Source organism: Suncus etruscus, chromosome 7, assembly GCF_024139225.1.
Source record: "Suncus etruscus isolate mSunEtr1 chromosome 7, mSunEtr1.pri.cur, whole genome shotgun sequence".
Classification (NCBI taxonomy): domain Eukaryota; kingdom Metazoa; phylum Chordata; class Mammalia; order Eulipotyphla; family Soricidae; genus Suncus; species Suncus etruscus.
The window spans coordinates 110,397,549-110,419,900 of NC_064854.1; the positions used below are offsets into that span (position 1 = coordinate 110,397,549).

The 22,352-nt window shown below is 39.7% G+C and overlaps 1 protein-coding gene across 1 annotated transcript in view; it reads left to right on the forward strand.

The window, feature by feature from the left end:
- PRICKLE2 (prickle planar cell polarity protein 2) overlaps positions 1 to 22,352 on the forward strand; it is a 137,521-nt gene that overhangs the window by 65,915 nt on the left and 49,254 nt on the right. The window contains exons 3-7 of the mRNA XM_049777112.1: positions 3,746 to 3,859; positions 7,617 to 7,754; positions 11,609 to 11,812; positions 14,713 to 14,899; positions 20,061 to 20,933. Coding sequence (XP_049633069.1) covers positions 3,746 to 3,859; positions 7,617 to 7,754; positions 11,609 to 11,812; positions 14,713 to 14,899; positions 20,061 to 20,933 — 1,516 coding nt within the window. The remainder of the gene's footprint in view (positions 1 to 3,745; positions 3,860 to 7,616; positions 7,755 to 11,608; positions 11,813 to 14,712; positions 14,900 to 20,060; positions 20,934 to 22,352) is intronic.

The following is a 22,352-nucleotide window of genomic DNA, read 5'->3' on the forward strand; positions in this document are numbered from 1 at the left end:
GATTCTAAATACTAGGAAGAGACACAGAAACCATTATGAGAGGGATTTTTTTTTTCCTTCCTGGATTTGAACAGCTCTGAAGAAAATTGGAAATGGTGAAGGAGCAACTCATTCTCCTTCCTCAGAGCGAGTCAGACCACCTACCTCACCATGTGGGAGTGATTTAGTAGGCTGTTAATTAATATTAGCTGATTTGTTTTAACAATGGGGCATCTAGGTAAGTGTTTAAGCCACCCACCTAATAATTGGTTGCTTGTGAAAAAATATTTTAGCACATTTTATATTTGACAGAATCACTGGAATACTGGTAGAAAAAAAAAGTCATTTTTAGGCATTATAAAAAGTGAACTTGAACGATAAAAAGCAACACAAAATCTCTAGTCAAGAAAGAGGTGTGTTTTTACAGACAAGTCGCTGCCTCAGTGGTTTAGAATTCAGAGGCCATTAGATGAACCTCCACATACCATGGCATTTACTTCATAATTATCTTAGAGCTCTTCAGCATGGCTACCTTCTCTATAGCCCAGCCATGCCCTTTTCATCTAGTCATACAACAATGGGCAACTCCCCCAATTCAATCTTTGTGAGTGGATGTTGCTCCATATCGAGATGATCAGGCTCTCTCTGAAGGAGCGGAAGATTGTGAAAGTTAGTCAACCTCAGATGATTCTTGAACTGAGATGTGTCTACTCAAGTACTGTGGAAAAACTATAAATTTTGAAAAGGTGAAGAGAGCAAGAATTGGGCAGAGCTTGGGGCACACTAGGCTTGGAAAGATGAAAACTTCATTACCATTCCCTCTCCCAGAAAAAATGTCTTTCTCATAAGACCCATCTCTACTGATGGGTTTCTGAACAAACACCACATTTTTATAATTATTTTTCTGTGACTCCACAACTCTCCCTGAAATCAAGTTTACTTTATAGCACCTTAGACCCTGCAACATTTTTGCATAGGTGAGGACTTCCAGGGGCTAATCTCACAGACATTGCTCTATATGTTTAAAACAGAAGATTAGGAAGTATTTCTATATATTTATGTTTTTCCATACTCACTAATTACTAGTCTTTTGGGTGATAGCCACACCCTAGTATTCATGAGTTACTCCTGACCCTGCACTACTGGCTGACTTGGAACCACACAGGGTGCTGACAATTGAACCCAGACTGGGCATGTGCAAAGGAAAGCGCTACCCTCTGTACTATTACTCTGGTTCAGGGGTCCCCAAACTTTTTAAACAGGGGACCAGTTCACTGTCCCTCAGACCATTGGAGGGTCTGACTGTAGTAAAAACAAAACTTATGAACGAATCCTTATGCATACTGCATATATCTTATATTGCAACGAAGAAACAAGACAGATACAAATACAATATGTGGCCCGCGGGCCATAGTTTGAGGACACTGCCTGGTTGATAATACAGACATGGGAATGGACAGAGCCATCACAAGGAGATGTATAGGTAGGGAGTGCGGTGGGGAAGGGTTAACTCTACCTTGCTAGGGCCGGAGAGATAGCACAGTGGTAGCGTGTTTGCTTCTTAGATGCACAAGGACGGTGGTTCCAATCCCAACCTCCCATATGGTACCTCAAGCCTGCAGGAGCGATTTCTGAGTGTAGAGCCAGGAGTAACCCCTGAGCGCTGCCAGGTGTGATACAAAAACAAATCAACAAACAAAAAGAGAAGACATAATTTAAAACAAACAAACAAACAAACAAACAAACAAAAAAAACCCTCTACCTGCCTACACCAAAGAATGAAGGTTTACAGTCAATTCCAACCTGGCTCCACCTCAACAGTGTCAGAGAGGCCCAGGCTTCAGGTGTCAAATAAGAATGAGGACTCTCAGAAATTCCTCCATCTGTGTAGTGAAGTCTAAAAGTATGAGTAATGAGGGCAAAGGAATAGATGGTCTGTTGAGCCCAAATTGGAATTTTATTATCCACAGTAATTCATTTCATATTAGCATTGTTCTGCATGTTTTCGTAACTCTAATGGGAATTGTGGTCACGGCAAAGTGCTATTGCAACAAGGCCTTTTTGGATGAGCAATCCTTTGACTTGGGAGGCAAAGCCCATTGTCCAAATCTCAGATATGGCGTCTGCTTCCTTATAGGCTGTATGATGTATGAATTCTTCTTATCACCCAGATCCTAATTCTTGATCTGGGCTTAATTTCTTCTCAGAGAGAATGTAGATAACCTATGGATTGTTTTCAAAAACCTTGAGTCATTCTTCCCAGCCTCAGACTGCCTGTTTGTGCTTCTAGCAAATGGTTTGTGGAGACCCTGCTTTTCTCAAACTAGTCAGTATGGGGCAGTGGATTGCACCTGGAAATCACCTGAAGAGCTTAAAACTATTGGTGTCTGGGTCCCACCCTCAAAGGTGCTTCTGATGTAATTGTCACGGTTCTGATCTGTCCCTCACCATGTTATTAGGAATATTAGAAAGACAGTTGGAATTTTAAAAGCTCTCCAGGTGATTCAGAGAAGCAAAGTTTGAAAATTGGTTGCTGGCAAGAAGTCTGTTTTTAATGGCCCTTGAGATTGGATTAAGAGGATAATATATATGCAGGTACTGGTGAATGGGTACTTTTCTTTGCCACAAGAATAAAAGTTTCTCATGTGTTTTTAATGTCTTCTCATCTCAAAAGCATTTCCCCCTCTTCTAATACAACTTCTTTTCTGTATATCAAAGTAGAAGAGCTTCCTAAACTTTATCCCAGCATTTTCAAAACATGTATTAGTAGTCCAAATCACCCTAACTTCCAGTGAAGGAGACCAAATTTATGGAATATTGCAAATGAATTTAGAGCCCCCATTGCTCCTGTCTTCTCTCTTCTGTAGAATGAATGCTTTGTTTTGCAAGAGCTGGTCATGATGTTGAGATAGTTGGAAATTATTTTCCATGATGTCATCGAAGCTTGTGGAGTGTTTGTTTTATTTTTGATTTTCGGTCTCTTCTAAAATTTCCTGTTGCAGCGAGTTTTTCCTTCCCCTAGTTTTCTATGCAGTCAGACAGGAGAATTCTGTTTTTGTTTCTTAGGCAAAATTAGATCCTTGGTGCTCTCCCAAGTCATTGTTCGGGTTGAATGAGCCTCCGAAAGTGTAAGAATATGTCCTAACAGTTGTAAACAGGAGCTTTCCAGGATGCGCAAAAATACTCATGTTAGTGGTGATTTTTAATTACACGCTCTATATCCCGGAGTTAGTGACTCTTTTTCTGACAAATGTGAGCTGCTGCCTATCCTTACAAAGCGCTCTGAACCTGGAGCATTTTCGTGTAGGTGAGGCTGAGGTACCCAGGAGTTCCCCAGTGCCAAAGACAGGCTTTGACTCCAGTGCGCAGGCAGGCGCTGACACATCCCCTTGGCTAGGGAGGCACTGAGCATGCTGGAGACTAACAGAGACAGACAATGGTAAAATCAGCTCTCGGGGGAGACTGCTGAGAAAGCCTTACCCTCCGGCTTCACCATTTATTTGCTGCCTTCTCCTTTTCTAGGAAAGTTCACCCCTTCTTTTTTTCCTTTGCAGAGAGGGAAAACACCAAGATGAGGCTGAGGTGCTCGACTCTTCCTTTAAAGACTAATTTCTTTGCTCAGAATAAGAAAGACAACTGCTGTCGGGTTTCATGAGGGTGGGGACAGCGGCAAGTAGATAGTGTCCTGCAGTGGGAATTCTCCTTTGGGAGAATTGGCAAGTGAATGGAGGAATGGGTGACTAAACTGTGCCTTTTCATCCTTCAGGTTCACCAGTACTATAGCTGTCTCCCAGAAGAGAAAGTTCCTTATGTCAACAGTCCTGGTGAGAAGCTGCGAATCAAGCAGCTATTACACCAACTGCCACCACATGACAATGAGGTAAGGGGGATTCTCGTGACTTCTGGAACTTTCTGGGAATCATGACCTTTTTCAGAATCTGAATGCTGTGATTGATGCAATGAAGAAGAAAAGTGCTGGTGATTTGTTTTAGGTTTTAGTTTCCTTAGTTGGATTCAACAGGACTGTTAGACACCCTCTAGAGAGAGAGCTACTAAAATATAGAATCATGTAATAAACTGGATTCATCTTTGGGTTTGGTATTTGTAACTTCTTAGAGACCACTAAGGAGCTCTAAAAAAAAAAAAAAAAAAAAAAAAAGCTTAAGTCTAAATTTTCTTACTTGAAGAAGAAGGGAATGGTTGCCTAAAGAGGTGATTGAGATTTTTTGGGCTAGTTTAAGATCTCAAAAAAAAAAAAAAAAATTGGACCTATTGAGTTTTCAGCATTATTTCTTGTTGTTGTTGATGTTGTTGTTGTTGTTGGGCCACACCTGGCAATACTCAGGAGTTACTCCTGACTCTGCACTCAGAAATTGTTCCTGGAAGCTTGAAGGACCATATGGGATGAAAGGGGTCAAACCCAGGTCTATCCTGGGTCAGTAACATGCAAGGCAAACGCTCTAGCACTGTGCTATCACTCCAGCCCCCTTTCAGCATCATTTCATATAAAATGAGCTTGCAAATTTTTCATGTTATCATGTAAAAGTTATGAGTCCAGACTTGCAGCTCAGAACATCTATGTTCTTTGTTTCATTTATTTTTATTTGCTTGTTTATTTATTTATTTATTTTTGCTCAAAGTTTCATTGCTGGGGTCAGCATTCATACTCTGGGAAGGGTGGCTTTTAAGGCTCTATTTTTGTAAACTTCAACATGCAGAATTAAGTGCATTTCTTGTCTTTGAAGTAATATTGATCATAAATAAAAATCTGCAGAAAGACTTCTACAAGATCATAAAGCATTGGTAAACTAGGCATTCATTTTTTAAGTGTCTGGTTAAAAAAAGTAACCTTATACAGCTGAATTTTTTATTAATTTTTTATTTTTAATTATGAGAACAAAGATGCAAAGAAATAGGACAAGGTAAAGTTACAGTGAAAACAGCTGAATTTTTATGTAACAGATATTTTATTAATTTTTTTAGTTTTTGGGGGGCCACACCCAGTGATGCTCAGGGGTCACTCCTGGCTATGTGCTCAGAAATTGCTCCTGGCTTGGGGGACCATATGGGATGCTGGGATATTGAACCAAGGTCCATCCTAGGCTAGTGCCAGCAAGGCAGACACCTTACCACTCTACGCCACCACGCTGAACCCATTGTAACAAATATTTTAAACAAAAATATAATATTATTCAGGGAAACTTTTTAAATATAAATTACTTTATTTAGAGACCAGAAAAACTTTCTTTAACTGAAGTGACATTGCACTGTAACATCAGTTTTGGTTATACATGGTTGTAAATCAACATTGTACCTACTATACTAAATTCACTGTTGAAAGACCAATTTTGTCCTTCACATTCAAATTTAAAAAAAAAAACAAAGTACCACTTTGGAGAGCTGGACACCAACATTTTACCAACGCTCTCACCCACAAACTGCATCCTAGGGAAAATGAATAAGTGCCTTTTTTAAACTACCCACTTTTTTAAAGGATAATTCAGGAACCTCAAAAGTCAGTTGAGCAAACATAGCTAAAGCTTAAAGACTAAAGCAACTCCCTAGAAAGAGCCAGTTCCTATTTCTTATTTCAGAATTTCAGGCTTTCTAAAACAAATATAAATCATGCTTTCTCCTTTAAAGCTGAGAGTAAGCATTGAAACCTGATGCCCAGTCAACTAATTTGAAAGTGAAAAATGCGGGTTATTACAAGCAGAAGGGGTGTGCCTTTCTTTAAAAGCATGTCCATAATATGTCAGTGGTGTAACTGAATATTCTGGTCTACGCAGGTCACAGTACTTCTCAGAAGACATCCTTGTAAAGCCTTTTTTATTTTTAGCTTTTTTTTTTTTTTTTTTAGAAAAAGAAAGACTTTTTGCTTAATAGAGGGACATAGTTTGCACTTCTCTGCGTGTCATGGTTTATTCTGTTTACTGTTAATTGTGGTTTCATTAGAAAAAAAATCCAAGTTCTTTCTTCCTGCTGATGAGATTTTTTTTTTACATGTGACCCTGTGGGTAAATTGAGCTCATTTGACATGGCCTTTTGAGGACAAAGAGTGATTCTCAATGATCAAAATAAATAGTTGATCATTTTAGTTTGTACCCAAGTAATATAATTTTTATATTACATTGGTTTTCAAAGTAGGATCCAATAGGATATCTTAAAATTTTTCCTAGCACCTAGAGGTATATAAAATATTATTCAGATATTTACTGATAGTAAATCATAACTTTATTTCAAAAAAATTTTTACATCCCAACCCCCTCACATTTATTACATAGCCCCATGTAGAAGTGTCACAATTTAAGAAGTTAGGGTCTAATTCAATAGTTTTCCTCTCACCTCTGTATGACTAAACCTCTGAGCAAATCAATTATAAGCTATTTGATGTGCAGACAAATCCAAAGACAGGAGGTAAGAATAAAACTGTCAACTAAAACGAGGTAAGAAACATAATTTTAGGTGGCTGTGGATATGGTAATGAGCACTCACTTTAATAAAATGTTTTTCCTCATGATTAAGGCCTTGTGTAATTGAGAGAGAAATTTCAATTTGAAGCCCACAGAGACATCACAACTCTTTAATTCACACTAGTCTCCACATTTAAGTAATAGTATACAGAATCTAAAAAAAAAAAAATATATATATATATATATATATATATATATATATATATATATATATATATATACAGAATCTCCATTTCAGGGTCCTCCCACAAGCAAAAGTAATCTAGGAGAAGAAGGTGTTTTTTTTTTTTCTTACTATATTTAGTTTTCTGGTCACTTTTTAACTTTTGCAGGTGATACTGTTCTTTTCCATTTATACTCATACTTTTATTTTTAGTATACATACTCAAAAGAAAATCAACTCTAAAACAGTCTTAAGTAGACAATAGTTCAGAATTCCCGATGTATAAATAAGGAAGAAAATAGGAAATACCTGATGTTAATGTCTTCTGTGTCCCTCTTTAATTCTGGAAATTTCTATGTTTAGTAAGAGGAAACCTGTCATATGTGGGTTGACACATTAACTGACAAGTAGCACCTTCCCACCTGTACACCAATACAGTAAACACAGAGGTAATTCTGTGGGGCAACATAAATATCTCTGGACCAATTCCTCAATCTCTTTTGTTTTTTTCTATCTTAAAATGAAGTGGAAGAGCAAATGTCATGAGTACATTGACAATTATTTTATTTCTTTGTCCTAGGTCTAAAGGTCTAAAGACCTTATCTAAAGGTCAAAGATCACTTAGGCACCTGAAAAAAATCAGTTTCAGGACCCCACAATAATTTTGAAGTAAAAATGTTTTAGATTTGAACTAACACTTAAGATATCCTCAGTGATTTGGACCTTGAGCAGAGTGGGATGGTAAGATGAGGAACTATTATGTAGATTTCTGTGTGCCCAGATAAGAGCTCCAGAATTAGAAGCCTTTATTAATCAAGCTCTTTTCACCATCCACATCTTAGGTTGAGACTCACCTTCAATAGCCCAAACACACTTATTTAAGTGTAGGTCAGGATTCTAAAGCCAAAGGGGAATGTGTTAGGTAATAAAAGTCAGAGATACCAACTTCAGAAATCCTAAGGACCATGACTGACTTCTTTTATACCTTGCACTTTGTTCAGGTTCGATATTGTAACTCTCTGGATGAGGAAGAAAAAAGGGAGTTGAAGCTCTTCAGCAACCAGAGGAAACGTGAGAATTTGGGTCGAGGAAATGTCAGGCCCTTCCCAGTCACGATGACAGGAGCAATCTGTGAACAGGTAAGCAAGGATTAAGGAAAGTAAGAAGAAATGGTATGACTTTATTTCACTATTATTCATTTGGCATTTGTTTCATTTAAAATCTACTATGTGCTATGCACTGCTCTAAACACTGCACAAACTGCAGTGAACAAAAGACCTAACTAAACACTTGATCCTTGCCCCTATAGGGAGTTAAGAGACTGATTGAAAAAAGTCAGTCAATAATGTAGAGAATTTATATAACAAGGAACAGGGAGGAAGTGCTAGACGTGTTTCAATTTTAAGTACATTTAACCTTAGAAAATGTACAGGTTGGAACATTGATCCCAGTGTGGTTGAAATTCAAGTATAACTAACTGTTAACTCTCAAAAAAAAAAAAAGGGAAATAGAGTTGCCCATTGGTATAGTCATGGAATTGGTTTTATGAATCTTACAGATACCAAATCTGCAGATGCCCAACATCTGTAATAGTCAATCTACCATGTTCACAAGTTCCACTGAATGTAATTGGATTAGGAGAATCAACTAACTGTGAATTAAAAAAAAATATCCATGTATAAATGAACCCATGTTGTTCCCAAGTTAACAGTCAAGTGAAAGGGTTAGCTCCACCTAGAAGGTGGCTTCTAAGCAAAGACATACAGGACCTGGAGAAGTGAGTCATAGACAATTTGGGGGTAAGGGATGCAGGGAGGGGGGGTTAGCTAGATTGAAGGCCGCGAGAAAGGAGCATTTCTCTTGTGTTTGAGAAACAGCAAGTTGGCCAGTGTGACATGACAGAGGAAGTGAAGGGAGAAAATTAGCAGAAATGGTCAGAGTTCTTGGAAAACCATGGTATGGACAGTTATGAAGGAGATTCAGAATGCTTGGTAAGATTTGAGCAGAGAACTGATATGATGGATTCATAATTCATAATTTAAGGTTAGTTTTAGGAAAGAAACATGCCAAATTGTGGACAAGCTAGCTTCTTTAACAGCATCATCCCAGACCAGCCCTGTGTGAAGGAGAGTGGTAAGGTATCATCTCCTTGGGTTGAAAGCTTCTTAGAAAAATACATGGATCATTAGTCCTCACTATCCTACCCCCCCATTTCCCCATATTTTTCTGAGGATCTCATTGATTTAGAGTCTGGATTTGCTTGTGTTGTTGTTGTTATTGTTGTTTTTTTTACCTCTTACTCCTCTGTAATATACTCACAGCATTGCAGAGGATGCAAAGTACAAATCTAGCCCATTGGGTTTCTAGCTTTCTCACCTCTCTGGTGCCCAAAGCTTCTTGTTCTCCTCCATCCTTTCCTTAACCCTGTTGCTTCATCTCCAGCCACCACTCCCCCACTGCATCTAATTCCTTTAAGCCCCAATAGAATTCATTTAGGTGTTGAAGATATGTGAAACAAATCAGTAAAGATAGGCTGAGGCTAAATGCATGCTTAAGATGGTTGCATGCTATATGGGAATTTATTTTGGAGATTTTAAAAAAAAATTGAGAGCATAAAAGTGAACACAATGAAGATGCTACTCAATATGGAGAGACAGTGTATCACAGATTTGTCATTGACATCTTCCTTGAGAACCCCCGCCTTGACCTTTTGATCATCACTAGTTATGATAGGAGTTCTAGCATACTCAGTTTAAAAACGCTCCTGGAACCTAACTCAGCAAAAATAATAATTATAAAAAAGTGTGTGCATTTTTTTTTTGGTTTTTGGTTTTTCAGGGCCACACCCGTTTGATGCTCAGGGGTTACTCCTGGCTAAGCGCTCAGAAATTGCCCCTGACTTGGAGGGACCATATGGGATGCTGGAGGATCAAACCGTGGTCCTTCCTTGGCTAGCACTTGCAAGGCAGACACCTTACCTCTAGCGCCACCTCGCCGGCCCCAATAAAAAAGCATGTGCATTTTATGGCAGATATTGAGAGAAGTATAAACTAGACAAGAGAACTATACAGAAATATTGAATTTTAGCTCATGTTTCTGCCAGGAAACTGAACAGCTTACTTTCCTAACTTTTGCCATTATAAAAAGGGATAGGAAATGCCCATGACATAGACTTATGGTTTGAATGAAACAGGATTCAGTACTTTTAATATATTAAATTAGGAAACTGCTATACTGAGACAACTGTAAAGCTGTGGGAGCCTTCTTAAACAAACCAAAAATTAACAGTGCTTGAGCAGGAGTCTCTGTACTAGAACCCAAGAGAATGAAACCTAAGAACAACCAATTGTAGTCTGCTAATGACGAGTCTTTCCCAAATGAGGCAACCATTTAGACTATTAATTAAAAAATCATTACATAAAAAATGCCTTATTTTTCTTCTTTATATTTGCTCTTAGAACTTCTCCCTTAGCACCAACAGGTGCAATATTTCTAACCATTTTGGTTTGAAGCTGTTCCTTTGAAAGCTGTTCCTTGCTCAGATTCACAATGTCCGTCTATCAATGCTTTAATCATATGCATAGCTCTATTCTACTATTATGAGACAGACACCCTTCTATATGTATAAGACTATATAAGTTATATATATACTATAAAGTTATATATATAACACTATATAAGAGACCCTTCTATAGTGTACTCTTCTATTCAATTACTTACATCATTAAGGATCCAAAGGCTAATTGCTGAGATCCTTACTCAGTTTTCTCTGACATGTTCTAACTCATGTGAAGTCTGTGGTGTGGGAAAAGTTGGAAAGTAGGTTTTCTGATTTTCAGAAATTTTTTGTAAAGGTCAGCTATGTGGTTAGAGTACTAGATTGCAAGGCCAACCATGTGATCAAAAAGAAGCCTTCTCAGGGTTCCTTGCTTCAGAGTTCCTCACCCCATATTCATTTGATCTCAACCCTAAACATTGTGTAAGTTACTTTGGACAATGACTGAAGACAAGGAAGAAAGGGAAAAAGTTCTTCCTGTTGTCTGGCCTTAAAAGTGGTACTTGTCCCATCAAAGAATGCAAAAGGCAGTATTAGTGCAGGCAGACGAAACACATAGCTGAGATTGTAGAGAAAATAGCTAAAGGTGAACCTACTTTTATGAACCACTCAATATATCATAGTATAAACTCTACACCCTCTTTTGGGGTCTTCCATGGTCCTGTTCCCACCCTCTGCACTTATTTTCTTTGGGAAGAAATATTGGCAATGCCTGTGATTAGATCTGGAGTATTTGGAACATAAATGTGTAATGATTATGTTCTGTCCTGTCCACAAAGTCCCTAAATGTTATATACTAAAAGAATTTTTCTTTCTTTCTTTTGCCTTTCTTTCTTTCTTTCTTTCTTTCTTTCTTTCTTTCTTTCTTTCTTTCTTTCTTTCTTTCTTTCTTTCTTTCTTTCTTTTTCTTTCTTTCTTTCTTCTTTCTTTCTTTCTTTCTTTCTTTCTTTCTTTTCTTTCTTTCTTTCTTTCTTTTCTTTCTTTCTTTCTTTCTTTCTTTCTTTCTTTCTTTCTTTCTTTCTTTCTTTCTCTTTCTTTCTCTTTCTTTCTCCTTTCTTTCTTATCTTTCTTTCTCCTTTCTTTCTTATCTTTCTTTCTTTCTTTTTTTCTTTCTGTCTTTCTTTCTTTCTTTCTGTCTGTCTTTCTTTCTTTCTTTCTGTCTGTCTGTCTTTCTTTCTGTCTGTCTTTCTTTCTTTCTTTCTCTCTTTCTTTCTTTCTTTCCTTCCTTCCATTATGATGACTTATTTTCTCAGTTACTTTCTTTTGGTCTGCATGGCAGAACTTAGAAAAGATGGATGGGAGATAGGCAGCTGTCCCACCCTGTAGTGAGAAGTTTGAAAATAAGTGTTGTTGGTCATGGACATATATCATTTGTGTTTGGTCTTAAGATGTGGGAAGGAGCCACTTCTGTAACTAACTTCTCTATTTGTCTCACAGTGTGGAGGCCAGATTAATGGTGGCGACATTGCTGTATTTGCATCACGTGCCGGACATGGTGTTTGCTGGCATCCACCATGCTTCATATGCACAGTCTGCAATGAGCTCCTTGTGGATTTGATCTACTTTTACCAAGATGGAAAAATATACTGTGGTAGGCACCATGCTGAGTGCCTGAAGCCTCGCTGTGCAGCCTGTGATGAGGTCAGAGCATTCTCCCTGGAATTTATACCTTCCTATTTCTCCTCAGTTGGGCCATAACCATCGCTGGGGCCCCCAGCATTGAAAACCATCATAGGCTACTCATCTTTATACTGTAATCCTTTGAGGAGAGAAACTCCATCCATCTCAACTTTGGTAGAATGTCTAGGATTGTGGATCCCTCCACTCAGTGTGGTAGTCTCCTGGGCCTTTTAGTTGGAAGACAGCTGCTGTAGCTGAAAAATTCTACAAGTGTAGACCTACTACAGAGCTTAACTCAGAACTCTTCAAAGATTGGGCCAATATATATCTTTAAACTTCAGCCTGCATCCCAGAGTGTAATCATCAGCCATGGTCTGTCCATTGTATCTTAAAAATAGTTCCATTTCCTAAGGTTCAGTGGGACAGGTAGATTTGGAAGAGAAGAAAATAGCCTTTTGTTTTTAATTTGCTCATAACTTTCAAAGCCCAAATGAAGCTGCAGCAAGCAAATGGGTATTCCACTTGGATCTTACCACCTAATGCTCTTGAATTTACTACTTCCAATTACAAAACAGACTGAGGGACCTGAAGATAAAGTACAGTGGGTAGGATAACTAGTTTGCATGCAGCTGTTCCAGGTTAAATTCCTGGCACTTCATATGATCTCCAAAGCTTGCTAAGAGTGATCCATGAGAGCAGAATCAGGAGTAAGCCTTGAGTATTGCCAGGTGTGATAAAAAAAAATAAGCAAACAAACAAACAAAAGCAGACTTCAATTTAAGGCTAGTAATTTCCACCTAAAGGCAAATGGAATATGATTTTGTTTATTGAGATATAATTCTCATAGTATTGGTTTGCCTCTTAAAGGGCATAGTTCTTTTGTTGAAGGTTATTATACCTACCAGTGCTGTGTTGCTGAAGATCAAACCCAGGACTCTTGTGTGTAAAGAATGGGCTCTAGTCCTTGAGTCATCTCCTTGACTCTAACATATATAATTTGGCAGGTTTTTGTATGTTCATATAGTGGTGCAAAGATGGCTGCTATCTAATTTGAGATCATTTGTATCAACTGAAAAGAAACTAGTAGTATTCACTTCTCTTCTTCCTTTTCCCCCTCTCCCCTGGTGAGCATTAATCTACTTTGTCTCTGCATTTGCGTATTCTGAACATGTCTCATGAATGGAATAAATCTCACCTGACCTTACACGTCTGTTTTCTTTCACATGGTATTAATTTCTCATTTTACAGCATAAATCAGTATTTATGCATTTTCATGGCTGAATAACCTTTAGATAAATGTATATGTCGTTTTGTTCATCCATTTATGAAATAATATCATATTATCTTTTTTTATCTCTATGAGCACTTATGTGTAAGATTTTTCTCTCTTCTTATCTTTTTTTATTTTTGGAGGAATATTTTGCTTCTAATTTCAGTTATTTTTTTAGTGTGCTATAGTAATAGTTATTCATATGTTCTAAATACTAGATTTTGTTCAGGTTCATGATTTGCCATTGTTTTCTACCATTCTATATTATATTATATTATAATTATATTATAATTATATTATATTAATTATATTATATTATATTATATTATAAATAAAAGATTTTCTTTTCTTGTTACTGTTTGTTTTGGAGCTGCAACTCGCAGTGATCAGGTTTACTCTTGACTCTTCCTTCAGGAATCACTTCTGGTAGACTCAGGGGATTATAAGAAATTATAAGAAATGGGGATTAAACCCAGTTGACCATATGCAAAGCAAATGCCCTACCCACTGTACTATCTCTTTAATCCTATCTTTACTTTTTCATTATTCCTTTGGAGCGTAGAAATTTTTATTTTAATTTTAATCTTGTTTTTGTTTTCTTATTTTCATTCTTACATTTTCATCTTTCACCTCATGAGTTAGTTGTTTGTTTGTTTGTTTTGCTCTACATCTAGCAATGTTCATTCCTAGCTCTGCAGTCATAGATCACTCTTGAACCGTCTATTTGGAATGCTAGGGATCACATACAAGGCAAGTGCCCTATCCACTATATCATCTCTCCAGCCTCTCATTAGTTTTTGTATAAAACATGAGGTGAGACTTGAGATGTATTCTTTGGCTTGAACCAGTTGCCCCAGGCTCTTTGTTTGAAGAGACTCTTCTTTCCCCCACTGAATATCCTTGCACTTTTGTCAATAATCTATTGGTCTAACATTCTACGGTTTATTTGTAGACTCTTATTTGTAATCTACTAAACTCTTTAATCTGTCTATTCTCATACATTTCCACATTTTATTGATTTTTGCCTCTGGTACATATGCCAGAAAACTTAGAAAACTATCAAAGGAAATCAAACACAAATGATTGTGAGGTGTGGGCATATCTTGCAAAGGGAAGTGACTCATTTTTAAGGTCAGAGTGAATGACAGAGTAGGACCAATGGAAAGACTCACCCCACACTGAGAGTAGTAACTTCTTTGCTCAGCACTTGCACATTGTTGTCCTGCAGGAATGTGTTTCCTTGCTTTGCCAAATACCTTTTTAAAAAGAAACCAGAATTCCAGATGTTTGTGTGACATTTCCCATTTTTTAAAAATCGCATCTATAAGCCAAGTAAAACAGATATGTGTACCGAACGTGCTCTTTAGCTGTCAGTTTTCAGTCCTGATTTATATTCTGCAGGGCAAAAAAAAATACTTTCTCCTATTAAAAGGTGGTTAAGTTAATTGCTAGCCAAGCCAGAAACATTAAATTGTGCTTTAGGCAATGCCAAATGTGGAAACTAATTTGGATATATAATAACCATATTGATACTTTTCTTTTTAAATCTGTGAATGGGACCTTCTGCTTTGAAATGTCAGAGTATTTTTCTTTAAAGTGATTTCACATGCTTGGGTTTCCAGCACTGACCTTTTGGCTCTCCCATCTCCAGATCATCTTTGCAGATGAATGCACAGAAGCTGAGGGCCGGCACTGGCACATGAAACACTTTTGCTGCTTTGAGTGTGAGACGGTGCTAGGTGGCCAGCGTTACATCATGAAGGAGGGAAGACCCTACTGCTGCCATTGTTTTGAGTCCTTATATGCAGAATATTGTGACACTTGTGCTCAGCACATAGGTGAGACGATGTTGAATATGTACTTGCAACCTACTACGACTGCCACTCCTATCTGATGTAGTTAGATTCTGCCAGTGATAGTAAATAAACTCATATTTTTTTCAATGGAAAGAGAAATGTCTTGACTCAGAAAAGCAAGGAATTTTCTAGCTTCAGGTAGGGATCCATCAGAGGTTCAAGCAAAGTCCTGGTTATTTTGTTTTTGCTTTTTCTCTGCCTCCCCCATTCAGCTTGCTTCCTGATAACATCATTTGAAAGTAAGCTCTCTGCATATAACCAAAATATGACTGCCCTCTTCTTTAAGTTCTTATCTTATTAGTAAATACATTCTCTAATGGTATGATACTGTTTATCTTCACTCCAATATGCAGGTTGGGTCCTCCAAGTGGGAACTGGATAGGCCCTGTTTGGCCTTCTGTTTCACCTGGGAAAGAAGTGAATAGGCTGGTCCTTATAGCCAGCCTGATTCTTAGGTCCCACCCTATAGGAGGCCCCACTACTTTGGAAGAAGGAAAGTTCTTGGAAGGGAAATCTGAAGGGAAAATGTAAACAAATGCCTTCCACAGTCTCCTTGGAAAAAACTCAAGGGTCAGCAGAGGGAGGAGCTAGAGCAGTCAGTCCTCTTGGAAGGGATAGTTAAGGAAACCAAATGGTTTCTGGCATGCGTATCTTAAAAAAATAGAAAAGAGAGAAAAGAAAAAAATATTTTCAGCAAAAGCCAACACAGCTAAAAGCAAAGCAAGAAAATCTCAAATATCTCTTTAAGCTGTAAACTCCCCCAAGAAAATCTGAGATCGTAGAAATCCCTTTTCCTTGGAGAAAAACTAATTGTTCAGCCCTTCAGTGCTATTCCTAGTCTTGCTGCATCCATGGCTTCTACACTCAACTTGCCTGTTCTGACACCTCAAGCATGAGTCGCCTTTTAAAAGGGAGAGAGAAAAAAAAGTTGGCAGTGAAGGAATATCTGTGAGACCAGCCGCCTGGTCTTCCTGTGGCTTGTGCAATTCCAAGAAATCTGCTCAGAAGCTGCCAACTTCTTACCTATAAGAGGAAGATGTAGAGATAACCAGTCTGGGAGCCCATTTGCTCTGATTTTATCAGGAACAAAGAGAAGTGCCTTTGTCTTCCTAGTTCAGATATATCACTTCTGAAATAAACAAGTCAATATGAGACCTTTGTATGTCCCCCAAAAAATCCTAGCTCTGGGGACAAGGCATCTACAGTATGCTCAATGGAGTGACTTTTGTCTTCTCACTCAGGTCTACATGTCTAGAGACATGGTGCATCAAAGTCTCTTCCAGACCTAGGTTGCCTATTTTCATTTATTTGCCTCTCCAATAGCTTTCCCCTAGGGAAGCCTGGCTGTTGAACGGATATCCACTCTCCTGGCCCCCCAAAGTTCTCACTCCCACACAGCCTCATGCTCTACCAGTTATCCAACTGCTTTCACTTTCCACAAGAAAAAGAGTCAAACAACCTTCCTCCGATGCAAAGAACTAGAGAGAGCTTGGTTTTGACAGGTGGCTAGACCTGGGAAGAAGAGAGTTAAAGGTATTTAAAAAAATACCCCTACATTGGGGCCGGAGCAGTGGTGCAAGTGGTAGGGCATCTGCCTTGCACACGCTGACCTAGGATGAACCGTGGTTCGATCCTCTGGCGTCCCATATGGTCCCCCAAGCCAGAAGCACATAGCCAGGAGTAACCCCTGACCATCACTAGATGTGGCCCTCCCCACCCTCCAATTTTACCCCTACAATGTTCACTTTGGGTTCTAGACTACAGGAAGCTGCTGCCCTGATATGAAGGTTTGCTGTATACAGAAAACTTAACTAAAGTAATTTTATCCCATTCTACTAGGGTTTCTCTTACTTTCTCTGGAGGTTTAAAAACCTTCCCAACAATCCTTGGAATATTTTTTACTCAGTGGTATGGAAGAGAGAAAATTTGTTACCAGAGCACAAACACCTCAGAAGGCAGCACTGTTTTCTGCTCTTCCTTTTTTCTGTGTGTTGGAGGTTTTGATTAGCATTTACTTCTCTTTCCCCTCTCAGCCCCTAAAAAAGGCATTAGTGTTTTACCAGAAAAGGGAAATTCTGTCCTGCATTCTTATCACTGCTCTAGTTGAAGTGGCCGTACCTGATTTAGTCCTTGTGTTAGGTCCAACTTTCCATAAAATGTCATTTTCCTGCAGCAGTGAAAGATGATGCAGACCATAGTCCCTGGGTGCTTCCCTCTTGACCATATTTTACAAATATTCCCTATTTACACAGCCACTCAGAGCAGACCCAGCATCAGGCAGCCGTTGCTAGGGCAACAGGACTTTTGCTGCATGCAGCAGAGTAAACAGCCCTGTAAACAGATCGAGGCTAGAGCAGCAATAGACACATGCACCCTCAGAGAAGTGCTCCAAGGGGCTTAGAGAGGGAATCAAAAGAAACGCTTAGATGTGGAATGGCAGAGCCCTTTTCCAGATGTTCAGAGTTCAGGAGCAGTTCAGAGAACCATCTGACATGGATGATGTTTATCAGAGACTACATTCAGCTGCCTGCTGGGCCACTTGGTAACACCTCCCCCCTCTGTGTTCCACATCCTAGCCTGGCCTTCTGTGGGGCTTCACATCCCCCCCCATCTCTCTCCATCACCACCCCCACTTCCAAACTAGGCTTTTGCTGCCGCAGCACTGCAAAGAGTTTCCTTGCAGAATTAGCTGGCAGAGGCCAGGACTGGCCTGTAATGTCTGTAGTGGGAAGGAGGTGGGGGATGAGATGGCAGTGCTTGAGTCTGATTAAGCAGCTCACGGTAAGAAGCCAGGCAGCCTAGCTTTCAGTAAGAGTTTTCAAAAAAAGAAGGGGACAAGAGGAAAGGAGAAAAGGAAGGAAAAAGACCGGGCTAACCTCAGAATTTTTGCTTGGCCTGCATCCAGTCAGCAGTCCTCAGAGCAAAAAGGGAGCAAGGCATATTTCTAATGAAAATACAGGAAAAGAGCAGTCAGCATGGTTACCAGGCACAGGTCACAACAATCTCTCTACACACTAACTCAGAATATTCTCACAACCATTCTGCCAGTAACTCCTTCCTTGTATTCCCTTTTTATGATAAGGAGACCTGGCACAGACCTTTGCTTGAAGGCAGACTATGTGGTTCAGCCACATAGCCAGACAGCAACAGAAGCTACATTTGAACCCAAGCATCTGGGCTATTGTTATTTGTACATTCAGTTGGAAGGAGATTGAGGAGGAATTTCTCTGGGTCCTGGATCTTTTCAGTTACCACAGACTTTTCTATAGTCCTTTCAACCAAAACTCACTCTCAAGATCCAACAGCCCAGCAGTTTTACTAAAAAAGCCCTTTTTGGCCTCAGGGTCAGAGTCCCAAATAAACATAGCTCCTTTCATCTGTTCTCCACTGCAGGGTGGCTAAGAGTAGATAGACTTGACCCCAGGGAGGCCCAGGAGTGGATATTCTCCTGTTTACCTCTGTTCCCAGCACTTTTCTTTTGATGTTTCCCATATCTTGTTCATGGACTCTCTTGACAAGACTCAAGAAGATATTTCTAGAAATTTCAGATGTACAACTGTCCTTTTCTGGAGACGAAGAATCATGTTAGAGTTAGAAGGACCGACTCTGACTTCATTCCCAAAAGGCTTTCTGTGCTGCAGGGCTCCAGATCTCTAAACTCCACGGTGCCAATTAAGAATTGCTATCAAAAGAACTAAAGGATGGAGATATTGTACAGTGAGTTGAGCCTTTGTCTTGTACATGGCCAATTCAGGTTTGATCCCCAGGACCTCATATGCCTCTCTCCACCCTGAACCTGTCAAGAGTGATCCCAGAGTGTAGAGCCTGGAGTAAGCCCATAACACTGCTGGATGTAACTCCCAAATAACAATAAATACTAGAGAGCCCTCATGAAGGTCAAAAAGATAGTACAATGATAGGACATTTTTCTTCCATGCAGCCATTCTATCTCCAGAACTACATATGGTCCCCCAAATACCTCTAGGAGTGATTCCTGAGCTTAGTCAGAAGTAAGCCCTGAACATAGCAAGTATGACCTCAAAAAAGTAGTGTTTTTTAAAAATTTCCTTACAGGGTGATTGTCTTAGAAAAAGTCCCTGGTGATCCTTCTATAGACCAGGTACAGGTCTCATGTCCATCCCTAAGGTAGGAGATATGGTTTTGACTGGCCAATCCTGTGTCCAGGAAGAAAGGGGAGAGATAGTCCCATGTGGAGATTATCACTAGAAACAGACCAGAAGAGAAACTGAGAAACAAGAAAAGCCAGGACCTAAAGACATTCCCCTAACATACATGATTATAACAGTCTGGCATGGGAAGATATGCATGTTTTCCTTCCCCAATGAAGAGGGGCAATGTCAGGGTCAAATCACACTGAAGGCTGTTCCTTTTCTAATGCAGGCTTTTCAATATGAGTCGCAGGAATCTACTTCAAACTTTTTAACTGGTCTGCTAATGGAATTACCCTTTACCATACATGTTAGATAGAACTTACTTCTTCTATCTAGTCAACACAAAAACCCCTATGATGTCAGGCCAGACTCCTGGAAACACCCCAAAACTTATTGATCCCGTCCCCAAAGAACTTCATATCTCATTTCTAGTTGTGTTTCACTGGGCAAGTCATTTAACCTAATTAACATCTTGTTTTAATATCTGAGAAAATAGAAATATTAAAGAGGTACCTACAGCTGAGAGGTTAAGTGAGTTTACCTGTTGGCAAAGCATTTAAAGTAGTGCTTTATTATTTGTTGGGAACATTATTGCTGCTAGGAAAATGTGTTCTAGGTAGAAGGATTTATGGACAGGTTATTTTAATCCAATTTCTCCCTACTCAGCAAATGCATTAAGAAGGAGCTGATATGCCAGGGACATAACTCAAGTGCTGGGGAACATGCTTTACATGTAGGAACCCTGGTTTTGATCCCTGGCACCTGAGCACCAACCCTTCGGTGTGGCACAAAACTAAAAGTTTTTGTGAGAGGATGCCTCTCACAATAAACATGAGTCAAATTTATGTAGGGTTTTGATCATTGATTTCTTCACTTTTTTATTCTGTAGTTTCTGTATGTGGGTAATACGTGTTTTATGTAACACAGAACCTACAACAGCTCATCAACTTCTATGTTTCTTCTTTTCCTAGGAATTGACCAAGGTCAAATGACCTATGATGGCCAACACTGGCATGCCACTGAGTCCTGTTTCTGCTGTGCTCACTGCAAAAAGTCCCTTCTGGGGCGGCCTTTCCTCCCTAAGCAGGGCCACATATTCTGCTCAAGGGCCTGCAGTGCTGGGGAGGACCCCAATGGTTCTGATTCTTCTGATTCGGCCTTCCAGAATGCCAGAGCCAAGGAGTCTAGGCGCAGTGCCAAAATCGGCAAGAACAAGGGCAAGACAGAGGAGCCCATGCTGAACCAACACAGCCAGCTACAAGTGACCTCCAACCGACTGTCAGCCGATGTGGACCCCTTGTCGCTGCAAATGGACCTGCTCAGCTTGTCCAGCCAGACGCCCAGCCTCAACCGAGACCCTATATGGAGGAGCCGGGATGAACCCTACCATTATGGGAATAAGATGGAGCAAAATCAGTCCCAGAGTCCTTTGCAGCTCCTTAGCCAGTGCAACATCAGAACTTCCTACAGCCCAGGAGGTCAGGGAGCTGGAGCTCAGCCTGACATGTGGGCCAAGCACTTCAGCAACCCCAAAAGGAGCTCTTCACTGGCCATGAAGGGGCATGGCGGCAGCTTCATTAAGGAATGCCGAGAGGACTATTACCCTGGCAGGCTGCGTTCCCAGGAGAGCTACAGTGATATGTCTAGTCAGAGCTTCAGTGAAACCCGAGGGAGCATCCAAGTTCCCAAATATGAGGAAGAGGAAGAAGAGGAAGGGGGCCTGTCTGCTCAGCAGTGTCGGACCCGTCATCCTATCAGTTCCCTGAAATACACAGAGGATATGACGCCCACAGAGCAGACCCCTCGGGGCTCCATGGAGTCGCTGGCCTTGTCCAATGCAACAGGTAAGGTTCTGTTCGCCTGGAAGACGCAGCAAGGGATCATTTTTGCATGCATGCATGCATGTTGGGAGGAGTGAATAGGGAGGATGCCCAATGACACAAAAACTTGGATGCCTCTAACATGTTGAGGGCAGCAGGGAGTGAATAGAAAGGAGTGAGAGAAAAAAAGGCGCAGGAGAAAATCAAGAGGAATGTCTGTTGGAGATTACATGTAGCATGATGTCACTCACTTGAGATTCTGGAAGATGAGTGGTAACAAAGTGCTGATTTTCCCTTCAGATCTAAGGGCTGGCATTTTACATCAACATTTTAGCCTGCCATGGCTTTGGATTACAGGAAAGCCACTCAGGGTCCAGATTGTCCGTGTGGGCATGAGGCAAGGCAGTTGCTATTTTCCCCAAGACAACCTTTGAACAAAAGAGGGGCTGTGAGCTGGAGGCTCACAAAACAAGTTTCCTCAGGACACCAAAGTACCTATCCATGGTCTTATGAGGTGTCTTATGAGGAAACTGATTTTACTGTATAAGGCCATAACTATGAACTGGCAAAGATATATTAAGCAGGCTCCAAAGAACAGGTGTGGAAAGCAAAATAATATATGCCTGATCGCTCCAGCCATGATATCCAAACAGTTGTGTACAAGATGGGTATTCTCTAAAATGGTGATGCTCAAGGCTTAAGAAAGGTTGTAGAACTAGACACAGTTCACAGCCAGCTAAATACTGAAGTTAGCTATGTTAAGAGTAAATGCAATATCAATTACATGTTTGTGGGCTTATCTTATTGATCCAGGTACAGAAAAATCAGGGTTTTGTTTAGGATATGCTGTGTATCTGTCATGCTCAGGAAGACCATGTATTAGTCTATAATTGATTGAAATAAACTAGTCTTTCAATACAGAAGTATCTTTATAATATATCCCAGTGACTATATACACATTCATCTCTCACAACTATGATCTTGTCAAGTGTATCTGTATGGAGAGTCTGATAAACACATGTGGGTCAGTTCCTTCTCAAGGGGACAGCTATGTCCCAGTTCTATATTATTGCTGCCATATTCGGAGATACTTATTCAGCCAGCAGTGGTTTAGTTTTTGCCATATGTAAACATTGTCCTATGTACTTTATAAGTATTACCAAATCCTCATAATCTTATAGGAGAAATGTGCTCTTACTTGTGTGTGAGAGAGCATTAAAGAAGTTTTTATAATTGATTGAAATTCTGTGATTTACAATACTATTAATATTGGTTTCTCATATATATGATTCCAATACCACACCTTCAATATACCTACCTCTCTCTCCCAATGACCCTGATACCTTTCATTCTCAAAAACCACCTAATTCAGTTGTGTGGATATCTTCTCCCATTATTTTGCCTGTGGGGTCTTTATTGCTACCTTGTTATGTACCTTTAAGT